Source organism: Grus americana, unplaced genomic scaffold (assembly GCF_028858705.1).
Source record: "Grus americana isolate bGruAme1 unplaced genomic scaffold, bGruAme1.mat H_60, whole genome shotgun sequence".
In the NCBI taxonomy this organism is placed as follows: Eukaryota; Metazoa; Chordata; class Aves; order Gruiformes; family Gruidae; genus Grus; species Grus americana.
In genome coordinates, this window is record NW_026561383.1 from 56888 (window position 1) to 68823 (window position 11936).

At 40.5% G+C, this 11936-nt stretch overlaps 1 protein-coding gene across 1 annotated transcript; it reads right to left on the minus strand.

Moving 5' to 3' along the window:
• Window positions 1-422: 422 nt before the first annotated feature.
• Window positions 423-9752, minus strand: LOC129200348 (aquaporin-4). The gene is made up of 4 exons (XM_054811677.1): window positions 9306-9752; window positions 8232-8396; window positions 7809-7889; window positions 423-5177 (listed from the first exon to the last, which is right to left on the minus strand). The coding sequence occupies exons 1-4, from the start codon at window positions 9684-9686 to the stop codon at window positions 4899-4901; spliced, it is 906 nt and encodes a 301-aa protein (XP_054667652.1). The 5' UTR covers window positions 9687-9752; the 3' UTR covers window positions 423-4898.
• Window positions 9753-11936: the final 2184 nt, after the last annotated feature.

Here is an 11936-nt window from a genome sequence, read left to right on the forward strand (position 1 = left end):
AGACAACCAGAAATGTAATTGCTACAGGACCTGATTTCCATTGCTGAAGTTCCTCATGGGAGCTTGGTCTCACAAGCCATGCTTTAGTCAAAGGACTCTGCAGTGTCAGTGTCATTTCTATCGCTTTTCAGATCCACTAATCCTATGAGTTTTATAAGCATCTGGCAAAATAGGTGATGTACATATACCAGCATAATTTTTCCTCCAATTGGTTTAGCTCGTTTCTATAAAGATATTAAACCTCTTTCACAATCACTTCTCTTCACTGATGAATATTTTTTCACAGTAAATCATTCATTATCAGTTGCACATACTTCCATCTCCCTCTTTGACATGTTTTATTGGCTGGATTGGGATTTTTTCCTTATGTCTTAGTCCTGAGCTTTAGAATCATTAAACATTTCCAGTGACCACATGATGCCTTTTTTTTTTTTTAAACAGATGATAATTTATTTGCAACAGTAGTGTGAGATACAGTAGAATACAAGTTGGAACCAGATAATCATGTATTATTTTATAGTGTATTTTTCAGTAGATTATTCCAAATGTTACATATGGAAATTTTAAGTCCTATAACATTAGTTCTGATATCATGGTGACTAAGCATTTCAGCAATAAGCAGTCTTGTGGAAAAATCCATGTACATAGTTTGCTTTACCTCATTTGTCCTAAATTACAGAGACTGCATCAGTATGATTTAGATCAAGTAAGTGGGTAACAAATAGTTCAGTCTATATTTGCATCTTGTCTATTTAGTAAGTCCTTGAGAAACTCAGATACACACAGGTTGATTTGAGATACAAAAAATTGTGCACGGTGTTTTCATTTCTCAGCTTGGAAAGAAAAGTTCACAATGTAAATGCTCACATATTTTATTTAGATCAAAAATACTGGATGGAGTATAATTTCCTGAATGTTACACAGACTGCAGATAAAATGTTGCAGAGCACAGCAGCAACTGCTCTGCCACCAAGCACTAGAAAGGTGGAAATCTGAAGGCCATCTAGCTTTCTAAACAGATACTAATTACTAATAATCAGAAATGAAACAGATTTTTAAAAGCTCATACGCAAATACATGTGACAAGGCTAAACGCTGCATGAGATGAGTCTTGCTCCTACTTCCATTGAATGAATGAAAAATACAGCTCCCAAACACTTCAACAGAGGAAGGGTTATGATGGCAATTCAAATGCTGCAGGGTTTCTTTTTTTTTTTTTTTTCTTGAAAGTAGTTAGAATTTGGCTGATAAACTCCTCAGAGTTCATGCAACCCAAAAGGTATTTGTATGCCTCAGTGTAACCACCCTTAGCTTCCATCCTTTCTTTTCTGAAATCCAGTCAATAAGTATTTTGAATGTGTTTGTTAAAGTGCAAATATAGCATTAGAAACAATCGTGCCATCATGGGGGAGTGAGAGACTCATCCATGGTTTTTTTAGGACCCCAGAATGATGACATGCCCGGCAGACTTCCTGTGATATCCATTCACCATCATAAACAAAAGACATTTACCATGTCCAACCCCATCCAATAAATACTTTAAGGAGACACCAAGTTATGTTATGAGGTGCAATTTACAGTTGAAGGCCTTTAGAACAGAAATCTCACTCAAACAGCATTAAAGTAGGTATTTTTAAATCATACTAAGGCAAAAGTATTTCCAATTCATAAAAAGGTCATGCTAGTCTATTATTTAACCAAATGTGACTATTGTACAGCGATGATACCACTGCAAAACAACTTAGAGAAGCACATATCCCTGCAGGTCAAAGCTAAATCGAGTCCTAAGGGATGCTGAAGAGTGACGTTCCCTTACATGAATGGTGATCTCTTGCGGTGGGGCAGAACCATCTGTGATGAAGGCCACTCCTAAGGACTTACTTTAGGGTAGGTCATAAACCTCAAGTTAAAAGCACCTCCTTCCAGAATTAAATATCTTGCTAAAGGACTCTGATTTTGGAAGCAACACAGGGAAGTTCATGAGAGAAGCCGTCAGGGCCCAGAAAAGCTCAGGATTATTTCCACTGTAGTCAATGACAAACTCATCCATGTGTCTCATTCTGCAGGAGCAGGAGCAGACCTACCATATCTTGCTTTCCTACTAACGTCCAATGCATGGCAACATCCTTTACTGTCTTAGTGGTCTCTATTTTAGCTTTCCTTCTTTCTCCTAATCTTTGCAGGATCCTCAGTATCTTATCTCTAATACTTCAGTGAGGAGTTCTGCTGGGACTGGTTCTGAGTCTTTGCACACTTCATTAATACAGACTGTTTCCAGAAAAAAAATCCTCCTAACTGAGGAGGGTGGTGCTACGCTTGCGTTATGCTCACCTCAGCAGCAGGATCAGGCTGGCTGAGGAAAATATGTATCAAGCCGTTTGTATAAAGGACCCTTAAGCATTAAACAAATCACAGCTTCTTATTTAAATAACACAGTACCATGCAAAATTCACAAATTAAGAGCTTCTAAGGAGTGTCTTTAAATACAAAAATGCAAACCTTTGTTTAAAAATCCACCAGTGCTATATGTATTACTCTTTTCTTTACCTGTTTAAGCCATGCAAAAGGTTTAATCAAAGCATCCCTTTAACAAACACAGAATTTGAAGGGGGGAAAGAAAGGGAAAAAAAGCCAGAACAAATGTCTAGACAGAGAAAACCCCTCAAGTTTTGATCTTTCTCACTGAGACTATCATGGAATTTATCCATCTGAGGGGTCTAAACACCACACCTGTGTTGCCCTTCCCCAGGAGACTTAGTCCTTTTGGTGGGAAGGAGCTCTTATCTGTGATTTGACATTGTCCCTTGCAGGTCCCTAACCACGCTCATGCCCTTGAACTGCGATGCTGTCGCTGTGTTGAGGCACTGCTAAGGACAATTACCAGCTATTTTACGAGACTCAACAGGCAGCCGCTTCTGTGATGCTGCAGCAGGTATGGGATGGGGCCGGTGTCTGGTGAGAGGGCTCACACGTCGGGAGCGGGGCTGTCGCTGGGTCACCCAAGGAAGCCCTGTCCTGCGCCCATGTATGCCACATGCTGTGCCTGGGGGCGTGCAGGGAAGAGATCGTGGTCCAACTGCAAATGCACGGAGGAGTCATGAATCTCATGCTCAACGCAGGAAGCCTGCGTGATACTCTAACATGGTTTAAGACCAGAAAAGTGTGAAACTAGGGAAATGAGTACGGCAGGACATGCTGGGACTATGCAGTGCTGTGAGCTGGGATAGCAGAATTGCCTTTGGATCATAGTGCACAGATTTGAGTGTAGCAGTGGTTTATGATCTCATTAGAAACATCTAATTCCCTGTAATAAAGATCGCATGTAGAGTATGTCAAAGAGCAGACAAGGCTATTACAGCCCACAGTCAGGACTAATGCTTTTTTTCCCCTCTTATTGCTAAATAGGCAGGAGTAGCTTTTCAATTTCAAAATAAAAACTATACAATTACAATTACAGTAATAATACCATGCTCCTCACTGCTCTGCAGCTGCATATTGTAAAACTCAAAGCCACTGATCAGAAACAAAAGCAGTAAGTCAGCAACAGCTTTACAGAAATGTTCTGCTGGGGTGATTATGTCTGTCAAAGTACTTCTATAAAGGAAAGACTGATTACTAAACATATTTCATGTCCCTTTCCCCCTAAAAAATGCTGCAAGTGCTTGCATCTTTTCCTAACAACAGATAAAGAGACCTTTGCTGGAGATGTAATTAAGACTATATGAACACTGGAACAAGCATGGATCCTGTTCAAATAGTTAGGTATCTGTTACAACAAAAAACCAGAAGCAGTCATATTTTTATGATCAGTTATAAAAAAATATTTCCCAATCAGTGTTTCAATACAGTTAAAAGTTAAAAACCCTCTACATTACTAATAAATTAAAACCCCCATATCTCCAACCATCTTGTAAGAAAGCAGGTAAGTAATTTAAACCTTTAGTTTACATAAATTAGCACAGAAATGTGTATTTGAACAAGTGCACTGAAAACAGATATGCCTTCTTTTCTTCAGATATCTCTTATTTGAGTTATTAAGTAACAGGAAAGCCTTTATATTCTTTGCATGACCTTGAGAGTCTGCTAACACTAAATGGTCAATAGTCAAACCCCAGGAGAATGTTTCACCAGATAGACAATGGCAAGAGGGAGCATGAAGTACAGTCAAATGCTTTGCAGCTTTATTACAGTAGACTTCAACATTCAATTTCAGCGTATTTACTCCTGGGAAGGGATGAAGGTAATATATTTATACTGCAAATCACATGAGTGAAATTTGATGGGCTGATTTTTTTTTTTTTAAAAATCTATTAAAGTATCACTTTTTCAGAGGTAGTTTGCAAGGCAGTAGTGACGTACATGAGTGGAAACAGTATCCTTTTGCTTGACTGTGGATAAAACTCTTAAATACTGTTGGTGCTGTCCCTGAACCTCACAGAGAACGCTTAATGGATAAGATGTTCTAATCGGAGCTGACAACAGCCAATTAAATGTCAGAAGAACAATCTGATAAGTAGGTCTTCATGTCTATAGGCATTTCCTGATACGTCTTAACTGTCAATCTGAATGTTAAACATCTCTATCTTCATCTCATTATTGACTGATTTATTAAAGAAGAATGCTTCCATCTATTTTTTTGACTTTGGGATTTTTCCAGAAAGAAGGAAAGGAAAATAGTATTAATAACTCTTAATCTGGAATAATAGATGGGGAAAGTCCTAATATTCCAACTGAGCAGGCATATGGTTTGATGACACCACTACCACACATCTGCCCGCACCATACCTGTTAAGAAATGGTAGATGCTCAGTTTAGAGGAGATCTGTTTCTTTAATAGGTGGAAGGATATCTGTGGACAGGTTAGCAGGCTGCTCTCTGCTTTCAGTGCTTCTTGCTAGTCATACAGAAGACAACACCTCGCTGGATGGATCTCTTCCCTTCTTGTCCTCACCCCTGTCGATATCAATCACATGAACTATGCCAGGCTTCAGGATCAGGTCATCGGTCTCTACGTGGCTCCTGTTATCATCCACCTCAATGTATTTCCCTTTGGATGGCTGGGTAGCCTTACTGAAGACATCTTTAAAACGGCGCTTGAGTTCAACATCTGGGCAATAGACATACTCATAAAGAGCACCAGCAAGGACTGCTCCTATTATTGGTCCCACCCAATATACCTGCAAAAAGAGGTGGAAAAAAGACAGGCATTAAGCTCTAGAGCAAATAAAGACGCCAGGGTCTCAGAGAAAAGCATGTCACTACAGACTTCACCCAGAAAACTTTCTGCGAAATACCCATGCCCAATCATTCAAACCAAGTCTGCTTTCCAGAAATGTGTGGTCACATAGTTCCCTGGCTTTCATGAACTGGGATGAAATCTGCCATCATACCAGTTTATTAGGCAGAGAAGTGTAACTACCATAGGTTTCACAGATGGTGACCTGGAGATCAGCAATTAAGTGACTGCTCTAAAAAATCACGTATGAAGTTGGTCAAAAGGCAGTCTCTTAGGTGGTTAACGGCATTAGTCCTTTATCATGGTTTTTTTTCTTTTCTGCCTGCTCCCAGTCTCTCTCTCTCTCTCACATGTATTTCAACCCCTTCAGAAATTCTCCCTAGTCACCTTGAGTCCAGTCATCAAAACCACCTCGCATCCGTGGGTGCAGCTGTTCCCTAAAAACTCCTCTTGTGCCAGCGTTTAGGAAGTCGCCAGCCAGTGGAGCCCACAGAGCAAAGAAGAGAGACCTACACTGACATGTCAGTGAGGTACGGTTACTACTTTCCCGATGCCTGAAAAAGATTTCAGTCTGTATGTCTGGTTACCAACCTTCTCAAGCAGACCAGCTGAGCGGCAGCAAAGCTATGGACATCTCCCACGGACAGCCACACAGGCATCCTCTCTGGCTGCCCTACCTTCTGTTAATAGAAAGCAGCTTTCCCCCCCCCTTCTTTATGGGAGATTTAACTTACTTTTTTAAACTTTGTCCAATAACAAAAAAGTACAGGTGGTTCATCATCCTTAGTTAGATCAACCATAGCTATAACACTTCTTGAGAAAAAACAAAAAAGGCCACAGATCCTGTCGGAGTCATGTATGACTTGTCAAATACAGCTCTGTAGTCACATACAACGTACAGCTGCTCTGTCATAGCTTTGCTTTTAAACTAGCAGGGGTACGATGACTGAGAAGCAGGCCCACATCTTTGAAGAGAAACAGTTTTATCAAGTTTTATTGAGCCATTTCTTTCCAAGAGCCCTCCTCTAAATTTTCATCACTTACTGTCAGCTGTAAACAACACATATGGAGTGTCTGCAAGATGACACACAAAATAAACAATAACGCAGAAAACTGATTTCTCATTTTCACCCAAGGTGACAACAAACTTTTAAGGAAACAAAACCTTTCCTAGCATACACACGAACAGTTCTACTTCACTGTTTCAGACTCCCATTTCCAAAATAATCCAAATCTGTCTTCTGATCCTGCAGAAACCAACAAGCAGCTACCTGATTATCTAATTTGGGCAAGCAAATACAACTGACAGACACAACTTTGTAGGGTACCTATCTATTTCAGCATGACAGGCAGCAGTTGTGTAACATTAGTAGGTGCAGAAGCCCACGGGCTTCTGTCAATGGCATGCCAATGTCACTGCACTGGAGAAGACACCATCCTTCCAAGTGACCAGGACCGTAGCTAGGCTTTTCCTACAAGTTTCTCCATGGTACATTCGTTTATTGTTTACCGCTTTAGTTATAAATTACAGGCTCCCTCAGAGTATGGAAAATTAATCTTGTGAAAAACTACAGCAGTTTTTCGTATGAACAAGCCATTCTCTGGTAACTGGGTAAATCTGCCTCAATAGGGTAACTCTTGGGAACAAAGTTACACATGGTATCGTGTTTGCAGAATTGGAGCCTTAGGGCCTGAAGACAATGCCATTTCTGGTATTAGCTGCAGTGGGAGCAATGTGGGCTTCATACTTTAAAAATCAAGAAAATCCCTATATACACTCAATATGCAGCTCTTACAGTTAGCATTGAAACTGTCCCTAGAAGTGCTTTCCCTGTCTTTAATTAGGTGAGGCTGAGCTGCAATCCATCTCTCCTTTATAAAATGCAAATTGGTTTTTAATAAGTTTAATAGTGGGATGCTATGGAAAATGACTGCATCATTCACAATCCGTTTATCAAATTGTTTCCTGCGCAAACACTCCTAGTTAAGCCGACGCTTTCAAATTGAAGCAGGTAACATCTGGTCTGGTCTGCAAAGACCAGACTGCAACCCCTTCATCTCTCACTGCGGGCATTTGCGGAGGCAGGTTCTCCCCAGGGAACCAGATCACAGAGGGTCTCTGCTCTCATTTTATACGTCTGCCCCAGTTTGCCGCAGAACCAGGTGAAACGTGAAGCCGACAGAATTACTTCCATAACTTCTCACCAGCGTGACTGGGGGGTTTGGAATCTGCCTTGGAGGATTTTTCTTTCTAGCAGTTCAATTCTTCTTTCGGTCTCACTGGATTGCTTTTTTATTTTTACCTTTTTGTATGATTTCCTTTCTACCCCAGCTACTACCTCCACAAAACGGCCCCCAAATAGCAAGACGCTATTCCAATGTGCTGCATACTGCACCGCAGTCCTAGGTGAGGAGCATAACTGTACCTAAGTTTGTGGCAGGTCAGTGCCTGCCTTCCTCAGTGATGGTCTCTATGGGTCGTACTGGGATAGATAACTAACAGCAAATGATGTATGAAAAACCCTGATAGCTGTTTGTCACTACGGTGAAGGAAGCATGAAAGCAGAGTTACCCATTGGTTCTCCCATCTCCCCATGATGACAGCAGGTCCAAATGATCGAGCAGGGTTCATACTGGCACCGGTGTAATTGATCTAAAACAGACACAAAATGCTACCTGTTATTAAATCTTGAAGGTTCCATTTCTGCTGGTCCTTGTACTATGGGGACACCCTGTTTTTGCATGGCTTCTGATCTTGACAGCAAGTATTGTCACTCTCCCAAGTCTTACCGCAAAATTAACAAAACCTCTGATGCAACACCCTGTCCAAGGGGACCCTCCTCCTACTCCAAAGGGTTTTGGTGTGGATCCATGAAGAATATAGCAGCTATATAGCTACAGCAGCTATAAAGGTCACAGAACTTTCCATTTACTTCTGAAATAGTCATAAAGGGACAAAAGGGGCTTATTTTTTAAAGAGTAGCCATTAACTTACAGCAAATAAATGTCCAATTGCAACAGAAAATCCAATTGCTAAAGCTACTGAACCAGTGACATCACTTCGTTTTGAATCACAGCTGGCAAAAATAGTAAAAACCAGCTGGAATGTAATTATCAACTCCACCAGGAGTCCATGGCCAGCGGAAAGATCCCTGTGTACCTGGAAGAAGGGAAAGAAACACCGGAGATGAAACAAAGGTGATTTCATAAATCAGAAAGCCACCACATACATTAATTGTATTTCAATGAAAGGTATTTCTAAATGGTACACAGTGAAAGATAACAATGAAATTTAGAGATATGGGTTCCCCCAACACTTTCCCTCTCCCCTTTTTTCAAAAAAAATTTTTTTTTGAGAGCCATGGAAAACTACTGCTGGACTGAGAACAGAAGGCTTAAAAGTAACATCCAACAAGAACTTCAAAGTTAGACTGCAGAAGTATAGTTTATTTTTACACAGGGATTTGCAAATGCTGCACTTCCCCTTCACCATTTTTTTTTCTTGGGATCACTGTAATTTACTATTCAATTATAAATTCATTAATTAGCCCTGACTTAATTAATTTAAATTTCAATTAAAAATTAAGCAGTGTGCGGCTCAAGTGCATTTTTAATAAGTCCTGCAACAGGGCTAACTGATGGCATTCCTTATTAGTTTAGAACAAAGCTGAAATCTAAGCCACAATCTGTTTCAAAAGTATGTCATTTTAAATTGATGTTTTTTCAATCCCCATCATAATGGTATAGAATTAATTTCCCCCTCCCCAGCCCATATAAAAATGGCATTTCACGCATATATTATTTAAATTTTGTATGCAAATTAACATTACCTGCTGTCATCAGATTTGGAGAAGTTCTAGGAAAGAGAACTTCTATAAAAAGAACAGCTATAGATATTACATTGCATAAACCCATCATAAGGAGAGCTTTAAGCCCTGTCTAGATGTTGTAAATAAACCAGCAAGCTCTTAAAATCTCTACTTGAGCTCTCCTTATTCTGCGTGACACTGATTATATTTTCTCAGGCTCTAAGCTAGTCTAGTTCAAGAGCCGGAGGAGAAGTGATTACCGCAGTGACTCCCAGGCCTCCCACCACGCTTGGTGGTGTGACGAGGTAAAGGATGCCTGCGCCCACGATGGCTCCCAGGCACTGGGCAAGAATGTAGAAGACTGACTTGGCGAGGCTGATCTTCCTCGTGCAGACCATTGCCACGGTCACAGCAGGATTAATGTGGCCTCCGCTGATGTGCCCAAAGCACTGCACCATGGTTGCAATGCTGAGTCCAAAGCAGAGGGAGATAAGGACCATGTCTACAGGCAGGGGCTTCTCTGCTCCACCCCAGTTGATCGTGGAGCCGAGGCTAAGGAGGACAAAAATGAGCATGGCCAAAAATTCTGCCGAAACGGCTTTCCAGAAGGGCTGAGTCCAGACTCCTTTAAACGCCACCATGATGTTCTCACACTTACACAGACGTCCACACTTACTGAAAAGGAAAACAAAGCTTCATCAGAAGTCACTGAATAAGCCTTATGCTCTCCTGTTAGGGGTCGCTATCCAGCAGAATTCAGAGAGAAGGCGGCAATGCTGAGTATCCTTGGGCTGGGACAACCACAGACTGCACTCTCTGGGCAGACTGCCCTTAACCCATGGACAGTGTTTGAGCGTCTGCAGGACAAAAGGTGATTAATCGCCCCTTGTGATAAGTCTGTCTGTACAGCTTCAGTTCACAAAAAGTAACCTCTCTACCTTTTGAAATAAGTGAGTGTGAAAATAAGTGTATTCTTCTACACTACCTAGCCTCTACACTTAGAGTCTGTAAAGCCTACCACTTCCAGTGGCCTGTTGACCATCATACTCATTAAATCACTATCTTCTTTTTCTAAGCAAATCTATACTTATCACAAAGCAGGTATGATAGTTCAATAAAAACCAATATATTAGTCAAACCCTAATGGTTTTGATAACAGTGTAGACTTGGGAGGTTGCCCTGGGAGCTGTAAGAGAAAGTCTATTTGTTTGAACACTCACACAAAACAATATTTCAATTTATATTTATGCAACGAGCAGTTTCTTCACCGTGAATGTAAGGTAAAAATTGAATTCAGCCAGGAGAATAGATGCAATCCTGAATTCTGACCTTTAAAGTACTCACGCAATCAATAAAGTGCTTTCTTTTAGACTAAAGGTGCCAAGTAAGCTGTGGAATAGAGCAATATTTTCTGTATGTGTTGTGTGTAGAATTCTGTGTGGCAAAGGAAGAAGTGTCTTGATTTTCCTCTGTCTGGAGATGCTATTTATTAGTCTACACTGTGTTCCTGATGACTTACAATTTTGCTAGATGTTCAGATACCTATGAAAGTGGGTCACCAAAGAAAAGTTATTTGTGGTATTAATAAATTAGGAGAATGAGCCAAAAGGGAAGCATTTTAATGAGTTTCTAAGGAATGCTAACAAGATTCTTCTCTAAAAACAAAAGCAAAAAAAAAATCCAACCCCTTCAAAAAGAAAGAAAAAAAAGAATATTCAGCTGCTACATTTGGGAACAGAATTTCAAGTGGAAGATGATGAATTTATGCTCAGTTATTTAAGGTAACTGAGCAACAATGCATATTTAATACCACTTACATCAGAAAGAAGCATAAAAAGCATGTCTGCCCTTTTCAAGTTATTGCAAGAGGAATGGCCCATGAATTTCTTAGCAGTTGCAGTGAGTTAGGGAAAGGCAATTTATCCTGTGACTGGAGCAAATAATTTGTTTCCCTGTCTCATTTCTTATGCTAATTTACTGTATATTTTGGATAGGTCATTTGAACTCTATCTCAGTTCTCTAGACTCTCAGATGAGAACAAGAATTACATTATCTCCTGAAAATGGCTGTCGTAAAGTGCTTGTGAAGTGATCTGAGAGACTTGAGTGGGACTTGCTCTGCTAGAGAAGAATTGAAGCCAGAACCTCAAAAGAGAAAAAAAATAACCCCAAAATCTGATTTTGGGTTAAACTCGAGACAAATAGAAAGATGTTTTTGTAAGATCTCATATTAACAGTTAATGACCAACTACCTAGACTAGACCTTTTGTTCCAAATGGCTCCAAAATCATTGCCTCCCCCAATGATGAAGCTCACAGGTATTTGGTCATCCTTACCTTTGAACCCTGTGCCCAGATTACCACTGAAACCTAAAGGCTTACCTCTGACACCCTTACTACTTCCTCACTAATACTTTATTTTAGTGGCCTAAGACAGGTGCTATATCCATACTGAAAAAAGCTCATTTTCCCACGGAATGAACCAGGTGAACATTTCATATAGGGATGAAGCATATCCTGAAGCCCATGGAAAAGAAACCTGGATGCACAGGCAAGGAAGCAGCACTATTTCACCCTTTCACCCTCAGCTCAGTTGGGATGCAACCTGGATTTCCCTAAGCAAAATGCAAGCCCTGTGGTGTTATATTCCGGACTTCTGCAAAATTCCAACTACCAAGGGCACTATGAGAGGAATTTAGGTTTTTGGAGTATGGGAAAGAGGGGTATGGCGACTTCTGACTTCTTTGCCCGAGTGTGCCTGACCATGTCTTTCTGTATGCAGAGAATAGTGAGATCTGCAAATTAATTACATGCCTTCATCCTGTAAAAGTGGACAGAAAGGGGTGTTTGTATTTGGTATCAAAATCATGCAGTTAGCTTCCCTCTAGTTGTG

Coding starts and splice junctions, on each gene's coding strand:
- LOC129200348 (XM_054811677.1), bottom strand. CDS start 9,686: ATGGTGGCGTTTAAAGGAGTCTGGACTCAGCCCTTCTGGAAAGCCGTT. Junction 8,397..9,305: donor GAGGCCTGGGAGTCACTGCG/GTAATCACTTCT, acceptor CCCTTCTTCCAG/GTACACAGGGATCTTTCCGC. Junction 5,178..7,808: donor GGAGATGGGAGAACCAATGG/GTAACTCTGCTT, acceptor CTCTTTTTGCAG/GTATATTGGGTGGGACCAAT.